This window comes from Tyto alba, unplaced genomic scaffold, assembly GCF_018691265.1.
Source record: "Tyto alba isolate M040663 unplaced genomic scaffold, T.alba_DEE_v4.0 Super-Scaffold_6, whole genome shotgun sequence".
Taxonomy (NCBI): Eukaryota; Metazoa; Chordata; class Aves; order Strigiformes; family Tytonidae; genus Tyto; species Tyto alba.
The window spans coordinates 55,414,486-55,430,920 of NW_024881327.1; the positions used below are offsets into that span (position 1 = coordinate 55,414,486).

At 49.4% G+C, this 16,435-nt stretch overlaps 1 protein-coding gene across 1 annotated transcript in view; it reads right to left on the reverse strand.

Annotated features, from left to right (window-relative positions):
* Positions 1 to 1,007: 1,007 nt before the first annotated feature.
* ZNF638 (zinc finger protein 638) overlaps positions 1,008 to 16,435 on the reverse strand; it is a 66,092-nt gene continuing 50,664 nt past the window's right edge. Inside the window, exons 20-26 of the mRNA XM_042807718.1 lie at positions 16,316 to 16,365; positions 10,950 to 12,345; positions 10,241 to 10,306; positions 6,642 to 7,638; positions 3,079 to 3,171; positions 2,120 to 2,238; positions 1,008 to 1,317 (exon numbers count right to left, since the gene is read on the reverse strand). Coding sequence (XP_042663652.1) covers positions 1,258 to 1,317; positions 2,120 to 2,238; positions 3,079 to 3,171; positions 6,642 to 7,638; positions 10,241 to 10,306; positions 10,950 to 12,345; positions 16,316 to 16,365 — 2,781 coding nt within the window. The 3' untranslated portion in view covers positions 1,008 to 1,257. The remainder of the gene's footprint in view (positions 1,318 to 2,119; positions 2,239 to 3,078; positions 3,172 to 6,641; positions 7,639 to 10,240; positions 10,307 to 10,949; positions 12,346 to 16,315; positions 16,366 to 16,435) is intronic.

Below are 16,435 nucleotides of genomic sequence, written 5' to 3' on the forward strand. Positions count from 1 at the left end.
ACAACAAAAAAAAAAACAAAAAAAAAAAAAAACAAAAAACAAACAAAAAAAAACCCAACCAAACAAACAAAAAAACCCCCACAGCCCAAGGGACTCTGAGGGACTCCGTGGGATCGTTCCCCCCCCCCCCGTATCAGGGAACACGTTTCACCACAGCGACATGCCCGTGCTTCCTTTGCTAAACCCCAAATTCCATTTATTTTGGCGATTTGCTGATCAGAGGCCGGCAGACACCAGGATTTCGGTATCAGCTATGGCACAGGTATGACTTGTAATGTCCTTCCCCCGCCAGGCAGAACCCCAAAATCTCTCATTTCCGTGGACAGGGAGGAAGGCTCCTTACTCCCCCTCTCTTACTGCTGCCACGTAACTCAGCCCAAGCCAGCTACCCGGAGTTTGCAGGAGTGGCAGAGACAGCGGTGGATTTTCAGAAACGGTCTTTTAAATAAATCTCAAGCAGCTAGGTGAAAAACAAAAGCTGGAAGCAAAGTCAACCCCGATCCAGACCCTGCCCCACTGGTACGAGCGTGGCAGGCGGAGGCCCAGCCTCGGCAGTGAGCAACACTCCAACTGCAGATTACAAACCACGGCGCCGAGCGCTCCCCGGCCCCTGACCCCCCGCCTGGAGCAAAGCGGGGGAAAACCAACCCCAAAAAAACGAGCAAACTCGGTCCCCAAGGAGAAACAGCACGGGGCAGTGACCTCCCTGGCCGGGCGCAGCAACGGCCGGGACGCTGAGGCAGGAAGAGGCTTTCTTCTCCTGGATGGCCTCAGCTTTGTCTTCATGAGATTATCGCGAGATTATCGCGAGCCTGGGGGACAAAGGCAGCTGAAGGGAGCGCAGCAATCCTCAGGGCCCCCCCCCAAATCTTTACCCCGACTCGGGTCACTGCTCTGGGGCAGCACGGAGCGCCAGAGGTCTCCGGGACGAATTCCCTCCCGGTCCCTGTTGGGATCCAGAGTTGGCAAAACACAACAAGTCACACCAAAACACAGCCCCCCGGCGGTAACTATACAGTAAGAACATTTATTTTATGTCAACACTTGTAAAAGAAGTCTCTCCCAAGTCAGATGATTTGATATACAAATCAAAGCCACCATACGTTTTTTCATTTAGTCTGTGCCTATACTGAGCTCAAATTTATACAACATGAATGCTTGCTTCTGCAACAAAATTACAAATTAAATCATAACAAAATACACAAAATTGACTGGACCCTAAGTTTAATTCACTGAAAGAACTCTTCTTTCCTCCAATCACCTTGAGCTCTGCTCCTCCCCGTCGTTATCCTCGTCCTTCTGCTTGGCCATGAATTTCTGTAGAAACAAGGGTAGCCAGTGAAACGACATCGCTGTGTTATTCCTCAGCCCACGACAAGACCATGCTCTAAATACAGCACCCACAAACCAGCCTACTCCTCATACTGATAAGGCGCGAGCCGAACCCGAAAAAGACTCCCAGGTTTTGCTGGCAAACCGACACGCCCGCGCACAGAGTCGCCAAGGGGTGAAGCTCCCCAGCGGAATTTTTACAGGGCAGACGGCAAATTACTCGCCATCGGGAGTTCACACGATGATGGGGACCCTGGGGGGTGGTGAGGAAATACAAACCAGTAACTCCACATTCACCGCAGGCTGGGTGCTCCGCGCGCCGACGCTGATAAACCCCCGCCCAGCCCGGCCCCTCGGGGGCAGGCGCCACGGCCCCGCCGAGGGGAGCTCGGACCCCAAACTGAACCTTTCCGGCTGCCAAACGGGCCTTCTGGGGATCCTGCACCCGTGGGGTTATTTCAGCCAGTCTGGCGTTTCAGCAGAGCAGGAAATCCGACCAAGCCACGCTGTCAGACACGACGCTGCGTGGGGGGGTTTTTTTTAAAAGTAATTTCTTAAAAACGGAGACAACAGCTATCCCCTCGCCTTCCTAGGCAAGGAAGGCTTCATGTAGGTGACGAGCTTCAGCAACTCAACGATACCTGTGTCTGAGTTTAACACTAAAATCCCTTGAAGCATTAGCAGGAGCTCCCTCCGCCACTAGGAAATTATCAGCACTCGTGAAAGCAAACATTTTTAGGAGGGTATTCTTTCCCCCGCCGTGCGTCGGGGGAAGCTGCAGCATTACCTCCATGTTTTGCTGATGAAGCGGTGTCTTGCAGTGGTTTTTCACAGACAGCTCATCCGCGTAGAACAGCGAGCAGATCTGACAGAAGAAGCCAGCCTTTGGAACGAGGTAATCCAAATCTGAAGGGACAGGACACGGCGTTAACGTTAGGGACACACAGCTTTACAAATATCCCGGCAACAAAACACGGCTCCGACAACAAGATTTGAAAATCAGATCCCTTTAAGGCAAATCCGTATGATTTATTACTGGAAGTTTTGGGTATTCAAAAAATTAGGCTTCTAATCCGAGTTGGCCACCTGCCCCACTTCAGCGAGCAGAGGAGGACGCGTGCTCTTCTGCCCCTCTGGAGCTGGTGCTCCCTGTGGCTCCCTCGGCGCCTTTCGGCCTCGGGGGTGTTTCATACACAGCTCATCCCTGCCCTGCAGCGCGTCACCCAAGCCTTCTGTGTCACAGAGAACATCACACGAGCCATCAGGCAAGGCAAGGATCCGCATCCTCCTAGCCACTTCTTCTACAGTTCAAGTGCTAGCGGTGGTTTTAAAGAAAAGTATTTTAGGGGAGGGTCTTGGAAAATATATATATATACACACACACATCTTTAAAACTATGTAAGCAGTTCCCTCGTTTTTATACGTTGAAAGTTGGTAATGGAACTCAGATCAGGATTCGAACAGTAAGCAGGTATTACACTGCACGGTGCTAATTACAAATAAATTAGCTGGTATTTGTACATTTTAGGGGAAGAGAACTTGCAGTTTTGCTGCTGCCGTTAAGGCAACAGCAGACACTTGTTAAACGTGCATTTGTAGGAGCCAAGCTAAAAAACACAGATTATGGGCCCTGACTTTCAAGTTAAACGTGGCCAGGAGGCAAAGGGGGCATTTTTGAAGGGGCAAGAAAGCTGTCTCCCAGCAAGAAAAACAGGAAGCATTTGGGGTGGGTTGTTCTGGTTTTACCTTTTGGAGTACTCTGCGCCTTTGATACATCTGAAGAAGCTGTTTTCTTCCGCTTCGGCTCTGGTTCTTTATCTCCTGATCCCAGCTGATCTGCTGGGGGCCATAAATTCACGTTAAACAAAGGTAACGGCTAGTTTCAAGGTATTCTGTATCGAGCTGCGAGGGGTCGTTACTGCTCCCAACACACACCACCCGTAGGGGCCTTGCTGCCGCCCGCACTATTCAGTTTGCTCTTCCCACAGAGCAATTTTCAGGGAATTCTGACACCAATCCTGCAGCCAAGACTTCCAAATAGGGCCCCGGTGAACAACTCCAGCACACAGCCCTTCACAGGCGCAGCGCCGCCGCCCTCGGCTGCTGCCGACCACAGCTCCCATCAGCAGCTTCAAGCCAACTCTGTGATTATGATCAGAAAAAAAAAAAATCTCAATTTCTTTATCATACGAGCTGCCAAGCTTGCGTGAATCGCTCTAGCTCGAGGTCCAGCAGCAGGGCTTCAGCTTCATTACAGAACCAGCCCGAACCAACAGAATACGTGACTGGATTAACCAGCTCGAAGGAAAGATCAAAATGAACATTGTAAGATTTTTCTGGAGACAAGGAGTTTGACAGAGTATCCACTACCGAAAGAGAAACAAGGCCTTTGGGTTTTAGCGACTCAAAGCAGTCCAACGGGCAGGTGAAGAGTCACACATCAAAAACACCTGGTTTCTAATTCTGTAAGCAAATAATCTAGACACCAACATGTCCTAAACAAGGCTAACGCAATAAATCCTTTGCTTCAACAACAAAACCCAGGAAGCTGCCGAAGGAACACAGCAGCCAGCACCAGCCTCCTGCACCCCTCCATAGTGAATATCTCACCGCATCGTGCCCAGAACCCACCCGTGCCCCGGGCTGCAGCCAGAGCAGGGGGGGCAGCAGGGCCAGGGGGGGATTGTCCCCCTCTGCTCCGCTCTGGGGAGACCCCCCTGCAGTGCTGGGGCCAGCTCGGGGGCCCCCAACAGCAGAAGGACCCGGAGCTGCTCGAGCGGGGCCAGAGGAGGCCACGGAGATGCTGGGGGGCTGGAGCAGCTCCCCTGGGGGGCCGGGCTGAGAGAGTTGGGGGGGTTCAGCCTGGAGAAGAGAAGGGTCCGGGGGGACCTTCGAGCAGCCCCCCAGGGCTTAAAGGGGGGACAGGAGAGGTGGGGAGGGACTCTGGATCAGGGGGTGGGGGTAGGACGAGGGGGGACGGTTTTAAGCTGAAAGAGAGTAGGTTTAGGTTATATATAAGGCAGAAATTGTTCCCTGTGCGGGGGGGGAGGCGCTGGCCCAGGGTGCCCAGAGCAGCTGTGGCTGCCCCCTCCCTGGAAGGGTTCAAGGCCAGGTTGGACGGGGCTGGGAGCCCCCTGGGCTGGGGGAAGGGGGCCCTGCCCGGGGCAGGGCTGGTTGGAACTAGATGATCTTTAAAGTGCCTTCCAACCCAAACCGTTCTATGATTCTATGATAACCCAGACAAGTAGCCCAGACAAGACAGTTTGTTCTGTACCTCCTTTCAGCGTGGGGTGAAGTGCTTCCTGGCTGCTGGTACCCAAAGATACTTGCTGAATCACAGAACGATTTGGGTTAGAAGGGAATTTTAAAGGTCATCTGGTCCAACCCCCCTGCCACGAGCAGGGACATCTTCAACAAGATCAGGTTGCTCAGAGCCCCGTCCAACCTGGCCTTGAATGTTTGTGGGGGATGGGGCATCTACCACCTCTCTGGGCAACCTGGTCCAGGGTTTCACCACCCACACTGTAAAAAATTTCTCCCTTACATCTGGTCTGAATCCTACCCTTTTTTAGTTTAAAAGCATTACCCTTTGTCCTACTGCTACAGGCTGTATTAAAAAGTCCGTCCCCATCTTAGCCAAAGAGAAGAGAAGGCTCCGGGGAGCCCTTCGAGCGGCCTCCCAGGGCTTAAAGGGGGGACAGGAGAGGGGGGGAGGGACTCTGGATCGGGGGGTGGGGGTAGGACGAGGGGGGACGGTTTTAAGCTGAAAGAGAGTAGGTTTAGGTTATATATAAGGCAGAAATTGTTCCCTGTGCGGGGGGTGAGGCGCTGGCCCAGGGTGCCCAGAGCAGCTGTGGGTGCCCCCTCCCTGGAAGGGTTCAAGGCCAGGTTGGACGGGGCTGGGAGCCCCCTGGGCTGGGGGAAGGGGGCCCTGCCCGGGGCAGGGGGGGGCACTGGGGGGGCTTTGAGGGCCCTTCCCACCCAAACCCCTCTGTGATCCTGTGCAACACACAAAGTTTCAGCTCTGCCAGGTGGCTCCTCACCAGCAGCAGCCTGCCTGTCATCTCTGAACTGCTGGCCCCAAGCAAGCAATAAACCGCTTCCTATTTTGCTGCTGGATGCAGATTTTAAGACCCGAGTGACAGGATTTTGTACGCTTTAACCTTTCCTTCACAGTCTTCCTGTTCCACCTCCCAAATTCAGGAGAAACTAGTCCTTTCCTAAGTCCAACTCTTTTGCTTGAGATTTTTACGATACAGAGAGGAACTTACTGCGTATCAACTAAATTTATTATAATTTCTCACTAGAGATTGTAAAGTCAGAAATCAACTCCAGGGCTTGGAGAATTGAAGAGATCTTTTTACAACTAACCTTCTAACAGAACACAGGTATTCTGCGTTTTCAGTCAAAGCCTTTGTTAATCGTGGGGAATGTTATGTTCTATGACATTAAGATTAAAGCAATATAGAACACTGAAATATTTTGGGGTGTTTTCACAGTTAGCTAATCCTTTTCCTAATAGAAACTGAAGCGTAAAATACTGCTTTAAGCGAGATATCTGCCTCTGCTGCAGCTCCTCCCTATCTGCAGGGCTCAGCTTGCCTGTGCTGCCCCACGAGCGGGAGATGGGAGAAAAGCTTTGCCAAGGCGCTGGAACAAAAGGTGCCTGTGTCAGTGCTCAGCTGCATCAGCAGGGACAGACAGACAACTCGATACGGTGGGCTGCATCACGCCGAGCCTTCGCCCACGCTCTGGCCAGAACTCTTGGTTATACATAGCTCTCCCTGCTTGGCTCGGCGTTGGGACTTTTTAACCCTTTGCTAACTCCACGCTACAGATTTCTTCTTTTTGCCTCCAGATCCAGCCTGGAAGCAGTTACATCTTTGTATCTGTGTGTCTGCTCCATTTACCTCCCTTGGTTTAACGAAGTTTGGCCCCGTAGTTAAAGACTATAAACAATCTGTGCAGTGTTAGCTAGCTCACTGGGCCTTGCATTAAAGGTGAGAGAAGAAACTGCTTCCCCCAATTTTAGCCATCAAAACCACCAAACGAACACTTTACCTCGACAGGCCGCTTAATTTCACATCCCAAGGAAGGTGCACTGTAAAACGCATTAATGAACTACCTTACCTTCAGGCCACTGTTCATTCTCAGTTGGTTTTTTTCCCAGCATCTCTTTCATTAACTTCGTCAAAGAGTTGAGGTTTTCCAGTTTCCTCTATTCGCTACAAGCGTCTTTTAGTGGGTGGCACTGAGTACAAGCATCTTATTTTCTATTTCCCCTCCAGAATCTATGAAAGGTTCCTTACCTTTTGATTTCGAGACTGCAATAATTTCTGCTTCTGGACTCATATCTCCCAGAATTTCCATTTCTTCTGGTCCTGCGACAGCAACAATATCCTCCTCTTCTGGTCCTGCAATGGCAGCAATTTCTTCTTCTTCTGGTCCTGCAACAGCAACAATATCTTCGTCGTCTTCATCCTCATTCAGACTTTTCCCTGGGAAAGTGTTTTCCTCTTCCTCGTCCTCCTCTCCAACTTCATCTACTGTAACAAAGTTTAGCTCCTCTTTCAGGCGATTGAAATCAGCCAGAAAATCATCTTCATCCTCGTTAACTTCATCCAAAGTCACTAGAGGGTTATCTTCGTTGTCCTCTTGTATCTCATCTACTGTCACTAAAGCACTGGGATCATCAGGCACCTGGGAGGAAGCACAGTCCCCGGCATCCTCAGCAGCCACTTTACTGTCCTCCTTGGCCTTCAGCACATCCTCGGCGCTCAGGTCTGTAGGCTCGTTCAGAGGCAGCTCTTCTACTTCCCCGATTTCATCCACCGTTACCAAGGGTTCAGCTTTCAAACCCTGCTCCTCAAAAAGCACCCTGGGCACGACTTTATGGGAATGAAGCTCCTCCTGCTCCGATATCTCATCCAACGTAACAAGCGACTGCGGATCCTTTGCTTCTGACACAAGTTCCTCCTCTTCCATCACTTCATCCACTACAACCAGGCCCTGCGGGTCACTCAGCGCTTCTAAATTAGCGACTCCCATTAGCTGTGCAGTCACGTCCTCCTCCTCACCGATTTCATCCAAAGTGACAAAAGAGAGTTCGCTTTCGGCGGCGCAGGCGAGGGAGCTCTTCCCTTTCCTTCTCTTGGAGCTAGGCTCAGAAGAGGAGTTGGCTTTAGCACCCTCTTTTCTCTTCCCCCTGGGTGGATTGCGCTGTGTTTTAACGGGAGACTCCGTTTCTTCTACGACCTCATCCACAGTAACGAATTCATCCAGGTTAAATGGGAACAGCTCTTCTTCCTAGGAAGTGTCAAAATGTTAGTATCACAGAGTTTGACATTCACCCAATGACACAAGCACTTCCATCCACAGGGTGTCTAAGGAAAAATGCCTACACCCTGAAGCTGGCTCGAGGAGGGGAAACGAAAACAATGCACCTGGACTTGAGGGTAGAAACAAATTTTCAGGCCTTCAGTCTCACGTGGAAGAGGTTTCATATGTGGAAGAGATTTCATTACCAGCACTTGTGTTCAGTGAGCAGATTAAATTCAGAACCCCAAAGCATTTTTCAAAAACACAGCAGATGAACAGGCAACATTTATGTCCATTCAGAGAACCGGGCCAATGCCCTGACCGGTCACCTCGATTTCTGCCCTCACTTGCAGGAAGACCAACGAAAACCTGAATGCCTCCAGAGCACCCCCCCGCGAACACCACCCCCCTCTGCCGTATCTCATTCTCTTCCCGAAGCACACGCTGTTGGCCACTGCTCCGGAGCAGGAGGCTGCATTGGATGTTTCGATCCAGCAAAGTCCTTCTGTGCCCCGATGCCTACTCGCTGCTTTACCTCGTCCCTTTGGTTTCAGTCCCCCAACAATCGTGTTTCCGAGCGGTTCTCCGACGGCCCCGCGCTCCAGCCCAGCAAAGGGCTCCCCGTGCAGGAACCTCCCTTTGGTTCGCCATAGCCAACACGTACCACATCATTTGCTCCTTTCTGTTAAGGTCCCACCAGCCCCACAGACTCTCTGGCAGACTTGCTGCTCCTCCCTGTGCCAGCCGCCCTTCGTTATGAGCTGGGGACAAGCTCCAGCTTTCCTGGTGAATGCCTTGCTGGACTTTTATGGTGAAGAGGACAGAGCCCGACCCTTTCTGACTCTCCTCAGCCAGTGGCATGCTCTTACCGGAGCATGTCTTGCATCTAAAACTCCTCCTTGCCCTGCAGTTTGATCATGCCACCTTCCATCAGGGCTCACACAGTTTATTCTAGGACCACTGGAAAGAATCAACAGCGATTTAATGACAGACGTAGCTGGGAGCATTTAGAAGAGGATGTATGGATAGATGCTGAATTTAATAAAAGACTGAATTAACCCAAATTACTTTAAGGTTCTTTGAATAGACAGCAGTGATGGTTCTGGAGCAGAGCATTACACTCTGTTCACTGTAAAACAGCTATGCTTTTATAATCAGGATGGTAGGATAAGGTTCTGGAAGTCAATTAATAAATTTTAGCCACCCAAATGCATGCAAATCGCAATTCCACCCCAAATCATGCATTCAATTTCTTCAATGAACAATCCTGAGTTATTTTTCCAAAATATTCCATCCTACCATCAAACGGTGGTTGGTATCTAACACAGGAGGAGTAGAAAAAACCCCTTGTCCAAGCAGAACTTTAAGGCCAAGGCAAGATAAACTGGCCTCTCTTAGAGCCAAGAAATACTAAAAACAGTCCGCCAGCAGAAAAAGTAATCTGAAATGCAAAGGCTATACGCCTTTTCCTCCCTTTCTTTTTTAAAAAGCTAACAAATACTCGAGATAATGTGTGCCTCCACCCACATTCTGATGCAGAAACTTGAGGAATATTTAATGCAAGGTGGGCACAGCAAAGAAAAGGAAGAAAGTATCTGGTTACATTTCAACTGCAATCAAACATTACTGCATTCTTTCCTTTGTGAAAAGGAGAACACAGATCTTGGTTCTTATCATCTGTGTAGCAGTGAAGAGTAAGGCAGTAAGAATTGACATTATAAAACCTTTTTTTTCAAAGGGTGCAGAATTTCCTCCTGGGGATTAACAAACACATCTGGAACATCACATATGAAAGCATTCTCTATTACCATCGCTACCGTCATCTTCACAAACACCCTGTGCTGGTGATGTGAGAAGTTTATGTGGATTAAGATTAATAAAAGGACTCACATCTCTGACTTTATCTCAGAAATCCCTTTTCCACAGGGACTCCCTGCTTACCTGGTAGAGCTTTGATCTGCAACGCTACTTCCACAAACTTATCAATATAGTTTTTTTATTACCTTTTTTCTGCTTTTCTTTCCAAAAGCCCAAGCTATCTAGGAGAGAGAGAGGGTAGCTCTTTCCACCTTCCTGTCAAGAGGCAGGCTCTTTAGCAGCGGAACGTGCAGGCTCCCAAGCTCTTCCTCCAACCAGCCCTGCACCGAAGACGTGCAGTGATGCTTGCTCTGCTGAACAACCCACTGGAAACACCTCGGCACGGAAGAGGTACCATGGGTGGAGACGTCGTGACTACCTCCTGCTGTACAAAGTCATTTATAAAGGGCCAGAGGACTCCAGCCTTCCCTCCTCTTCTCACAAGTGTGATGATGAATAAAGACCTCGGTGCAGGCAACTGGGGATCCAATTAATCAATTCTCTCTCAAACAAATGATATCCGAGACCAAAAACCACCTCCTCTTAACACTCACTTCTTGAACTGAGTTTCTCTTCCAAATGACTTGACTTTACAGCTTTATGCCCACACTCTGTAGCAACTAGTAATGCAGAAAACTCCCCAGGGAAGGACGCTGAAGACTCTTAATACACACACACACACACGCTTTCAAGGCAGTCTGTACTTTCAGTTCATTTACTGTTACATCCTTACCTCCTTCTGGCTTGTGCTGCTGCTAGTGCTGCTTTTTGAAGTTTTAGTATTGCCACCAACAGAAGCCTGCAACACGAGACAAAAGTTCACACGAAATCAGTTAAGCCAACCCATCTGTCCACAAGAGAGAAAAAAAAAAAATAAAAAATAAATACAAATTCAGCTATTTTTTCCCTTAATGAACTTTTTTAAGTTGTCCAGATTGCTGCTTCTGATCACATGCTTGGCAAATACAGAACTAAGCCAACCGTCAGTGGTAGAGTCCAGGCATACAGTCTCTAGTAACCAGTCACAGGTAATACCTTGCTTAGTAGCCTCTGTTCAGTAACCAGTGTCTGTGCAGGACTTGACAATGCAAAATATCAGCTCACAAAAGGACAGAAAGCTTATTCACTCCCATTCAGAACTAATCCAAGAACATAAAGTTGTGACACTCAATAAAGACTCACTGCAGAAATACCTGCCTGCAATTTTTTTTCCAAGTAGCATTTTCAAACCAGTTACGTACTTGCGTTGCACACACTGCATCTAAAAGCAACTGGTTGCCCGCATCTCGCTATTCCAACTTGTCTGTTGGCCCAGACCAGCTGAGTGATTTATGGAAAAGGGAAGGGGAACATAATCTCATTGTCCCCTACTCAACATCTGAGAGAAGCATGGAGTTAGTTACTGATCAGGCACACTGAACCGGCCTTCCTGCCCTCCTCACCTTATTGCTGCTGTTGTCTGTCTTCATGCTGGATGATCTACTCTCTCCCTCTTGAGACTGTTTTGAACTAGCCCTAGATTCCACTCGTGAGTCCTTCTCTTGCGGAGGTGAGCTGCTCCCATTGCCTCCCTTTCCATCAACAACAGAACTTCTGCTCACTTTACATCTGCCGCTGCCATCTCCCAGGCTTGACTGGCTGCCGTCAGGTCTCGGATGACCCGCTTCTCTGGATGCGATTTTCTTCTCCACTGCTGCTTGGCCTTGGCTCTCAGGTTTCGAGGGAGCTTTCTGCTCCCCTCCTTTACACAGGGAAGGCTCATTTCTCTGTACTGGAACCCTTGACTTTGATATATCTGGAAGAGACACTATGGCCTTTAAAATCGTTTTACCAACAGAGGAAGATTCTTTGACAGCTAAAGAGGAGTTTAACATATCTGCTTTGCAGGTTTCATCAGTTTTTGCTGGTCCCGTTCCTTTATTTTGATGGGCTTTGATTAAACTTCCCTCGTTGCTCTCACCGGCAGCGTTCGCAGCATTTTCCACAGCAGCCTCAACGCTGGCTCCAAGTTTCTTCGCTGTCTCTGCCTCAGTCTTGACCAAAAGCTTTGCGGGGTTCTCCTCCGCGGCCCTTCCAGCTTTGAGCGCAGACTCTTCTGGTTTCATCTTTGGGTCATCCAGCTTCTTCTCCGTGGCCGCCCCAAACTTAAGCGCGGGTTTCTTCTCCGGTATCTGAGTTCCAGGCATCTCACGTTCGGTTTTCACAGCATCAGAAACGGGGTCTCTCCCAGGCGGGCCCGACTGGCTGGTTGGCTGTGTGACAGCAGATGACGCCGTCTCCACTGAAGCTGCAGCAGAGCCAGGGGGCACCGCTGCCGGGACGGCCGCCGGCGCGTGCCCTGCCGCCACAGCACGGCCTGGGGGCACACCTGCGGCCTCGCCCACGTCGGGCGGCTCTTCTGGAGGCTCGGTGGCAGGGGCAGACACCTCTCCACCTTTAACTTCCCTCGCCGGCGCAGACCCAACAGCAGATCCAAACGCCTTCGACTCGGCGCCAGCTTTAACTGCCTCCTCTTTCTCCGCGCTGGAAGGCGGCGGCGGCAGCGTCTCTTCTGACTTCGCTTCGGACGCCTGGGTACCAGCGGATTTGGTAGATGCCACAGTAACTTCGACCCCGGCGCCTCCTTTCTCCGCAGACGGCTCTGCCAGTCTTGCAGCGGACTCCCTTCCTGCTCTTTCAAGATGGGACTCAGAGGGCTCTATCTGTCCTGCTGACATCTCGTCTTTGACATTAAGGGTGGAAATGGGTCCTTTCTTTGCCACACTAGGCTCTACTGGAGGATTAGCAGCTGCTGTTTGCACCACTCCTGATCCCTCTGGATATTTTTTCAAGCCAGAGCTAAATGCATTTAAAAAAAACAGAAGAAATCAAACTATGTTGAGAATTCTACAGTTACCAGAAACCTCTTGACGCCAACGGTGGGGGGCTTTCCTGATGCATTAGTGCTTAGCATTTGGAAATCTAGCCCATCAGTGTTAAAATGGTTAAAAACATTGAGGCGAGCAGCTCTGTGCTTCTGTTTAATCCACCTCAGTACCGCAAGCCTCTTACACTTCAAATTACGTTACTCGTAGCCAGACCTCTCAAGGTAGCACCCACTACAGATGTGCCCTGGGACCTCAGCGCTGACACCAACGCCCAAAATTTAGAAGCCCTGCTGCAAGGCAGACCCCGAAAGCGCACATGCAGCGAAAACAAAGCTTCGGTCCCCCTGTATAAAGGAATTACCAGAGTTTTGTTACATTTGAAGGCAGCAGACTCTGCGGTCACCACCCTAAAGGCCTTTTCCAGTAGCTAGGAGTCTGAAGTTTGCTCGGTTTTTTTTGGTTCGGGTTTGGGGGGAGGGAGGGGCTGTTGTGGTTTTAAACTGCATTGAGCTCGCACAATACGTGCACAGAGGCTCCTTTGGGCCAGGCTCTGTTTTCACTGTGTAACCCCACTGTCAGCTCCCAGGATAATAAAGCCCAAGATGACAAAGCGGAGGGCAGCGCTTTTCAGAGAGCTTCGGTTACAGTGAGTGCATTATTCTTCTCTGAAAGAAAGAATCCTCCGTAGATGATCTTGGGAGACACTGAAATTAGAGATGTCTGTGCCCCTTCTCCCACAAAGCTCGAGAAAACGAGCATCCCAACACCTCCTGCATCTCTAGATGGAAAGGTGCCGAAATGCCAGCGCTGACAATCTCGCTAAGTGTCGAAACAAACGCAAAAGCAGCAAACACACAGAATTAATCAGTGGTTATGCACGATGGAGCAGCCTGCACTATGGTTCCGCAGAGCCTGTGCATATGAATAAAGGGTGCGCATTCGTATAAACCCTCACGAAAATAAAAAAGAGCGGAGAAGCCTGCCATTATGGTAACGCTCCCGGCGTGACGACAGCAAGAAAACGGAAGGCTGGATCAAACGGAGCTCAGCGCTGACAAAAATGCTCGGGTTTGAGTGGCCAGATGCGAGGGTTAACGAGACGGAGACACACTGCATGGAGTCAACAGAAAGACAGATGAGAACAGGCAAACTCCGGTAACACCTGGGCTACCCAGCACAACAAAAACACCCATCCGGGAGGTTTCCTCCGGGCCTGAGGGCGCTGGCCCCTGCTGCTGCAGAATGAGGGAGGAGGGGCCTGAATTCTGCTTCGACATCTTTCACGCCACGGAATTTAGAGCTGGCACCGGTGTGCCAGGACAGGACTAGGCACCAGAAGGACGGGTGCAGCACGCTCTGGGGGCGCCCCTCCCCTGGCCAAGCGCTGTGCGGCTCGGTGCCCCTGCTCCCACCACAACGCCGGGATAAGCCTCCTCCAGAGCCCGAGGGGTCTTCCCCAAGAAAAGCAGCCTCACTCGCCCCAGCATCCCCCACCTCTTCTCTAACGGGCTGCTTAAATTTAACCGATTTAAACTCGTTCCTTGCAAATGTTTTGGCCTGCGTGTGCCTCACCAGGGGCTAAAGCAGTCAGGGCTGAACCCCTTTTTTACACCACAGTGTCAGTTTGCCCAGTCACAACACAGAAGGTATTCTGACGTCAGTTAAACCTTGTTAGTGGTGCAAAAGCAAAAACCCTTTTTCCGCTGATTTTCTCTTCTATTTGAGCATCCTACGCACCGCTGAGATTTATGTGCCTGTGTAGCAAAGCACTACCTGGCTAAGTCAGAGCACAGAGCCCAGAAGTGCAGCTCTGAAAGGCCGGGTTTGCCACTGATGCGCAGAAAGCTTCGATAGATACAAGCCCCAACACCTTGCTAAACTGCACCCCACAGCCTGCTCATACATTTTTTGCAGGGAATGGGAAAACGTCCGTGAACACTGGAACCATGTATTAACTACAAAGCTTACAGCGAGGAGCACACAGGTGTTACCCTCTACGCAATTCCAGTGAGATATTGCTCCCTGAAATCCTCGGAATTTTGCGTCTCCTTTCATGCTAACGCCCACCCTGTGCTTTCCACAAAGCCCTCCTGGCCTCCAAAATACACTGATAGATCGAAACCAGGCTGCAAAGCAGTGGAAGGAGAGCTCTGCAGAGGCTGTAATGAGCAGGGATAAAGATGAGTGAGCCTGATGAAGCATCAAGATGCCTGAAGCAACACTCGAAAGACCTGTTAGGGATGGGGAAAGAAACGGCACGTGGACCCGCAAGACACGATTTAAAGCAGCGGACGGGCCTTGAGTCTTAACCTGGCCAAGAAAAGTTCCAGCCCTTTTAGCTGAGGAAAACAAATCCCAACAAAATGCAGCGGCACTCCTGGGAAGAGCAGAGGCGTTCACGTGAACACCTCGGTCACCCCAGCCGCAAGGTGAGGTGAACCACCTCCCCGGGCTGGCGCCAGCTGAGCTTCCAGAGGTGTCCCAAAGGCTTTTTCAAGAGCGTTTCATCATCCCGGGCAACCGAGGGGGCAGCCCCTTCTGCTCCCCACATTTTGCTACTCCTTCCCTCCCCAGGAACACGTGACAAGGTCTCCATATACACAATAATATAAAGATACTGTTTCTTGCTTCATGTAACTAAAAAATAACAATCAGCCAAATCACAAAGGCTTCCAAGGAGAAGACAGTTGCCTCAGACGAGGAGAATGTGCGTGGTGCTATTTTCAGGGGAAAATGTCAGTTTTCCCATCTGTTCAACAGCCACGGCAGGATGCTGGCCAGGAGCTGGGATTCATGGAAGAGTCACTTGCTTTGATTAATTACCACCAGCAGCTACAGCCCACCAGCCCGGAATCACACAGGCCACCTGCGTGTCTGCCTCCCTGCGAGTCGGAGACAGCTTAGAAACTAAATGCCTCCAGAACTGAGTAGGGTCTGAGTAGAAGGTTCATGAAATTAAGAGTGCCTAAGTGTACTTTTGAAGGAAACCAGTTTCGGAAATATAGAAACAGTCCATCAGAGTATAGTGGCGTTGCCTGAAATTCAAGTTTAGGACCATTATTACGCAGTTTTGTTTTGGTTTGGTTTTTTTTTTTTAATGATAAAACTTATCCAGAAATATGGATTTGAACCACAGAAGTTGTTTGAAGTCATATTTGTTAACAAGAACTCTTAGAATGATCTATCCATTTATAAAAAAAGAAAAAAAAAAAAACAAAAAACACAAAAACCATAATCAAGACTCTAAAGCCAACAAGTAGTTACTCCACAATTAGAAATTTTACTACAAGCAATGTTTGTAGAACAATTTTAAACGGAACACACCAAAACCATCATTTCCCATTTCTAGGTTCTGATGTTAATATAGCACCTAAACATTTTTCTAAATCGATTCAGGGACCTGTGTCACAGCATGAAGTTAATGTTAATAAGTTAAACAAGGAAGTTTCAGTTTATTTTTAGCATTTGGAAACAGAAACAAGAGCCAGGTGCTCCGACAGAGGAAAGCGCTGTAGGATGAAATAAAGCAATCACTTCCTGGTTAAATACAACAAAAAAAAACTGTCTTACCAACATGTAAATCCACACACACTTTCCAGGACCTGTGGTAAAATCCTGGCCAAATTAGTAAAACAAGAACAACTCAACGGACTACACAAAAAACAGGATTTTACCCCACTTGTCCATGTTCTCTGAAAGCCCCGGATTTCAAAGAAATCGCAAACGTTACAGCTCTACAGCAATACCCTGCAGGTCCTGCACACACAGAACACACAACAGCTCGGAAGAAGCAACAGCAGGTGACAGTGGCTGGATCTCCCAGCGAGCCTTTTCATCAAGCTTAGTTAGAGAGATGGCTCAGCAATCTGCTCAATCTTGGATATGCATTCCATGAACAATATAGGTATATAAAAAAACCCTTAAATACTTGAAAGGCATACCTTCCTTTGCTTGGTTCCTCTTTCTTCACTTCTTTTTTCACAACTTCAGCCTGAAAGGCAAAAATCAGGGTTCAGTATCTTCGACTTTCAGAAGCATCAGCACAGAATTTGCATAACCCA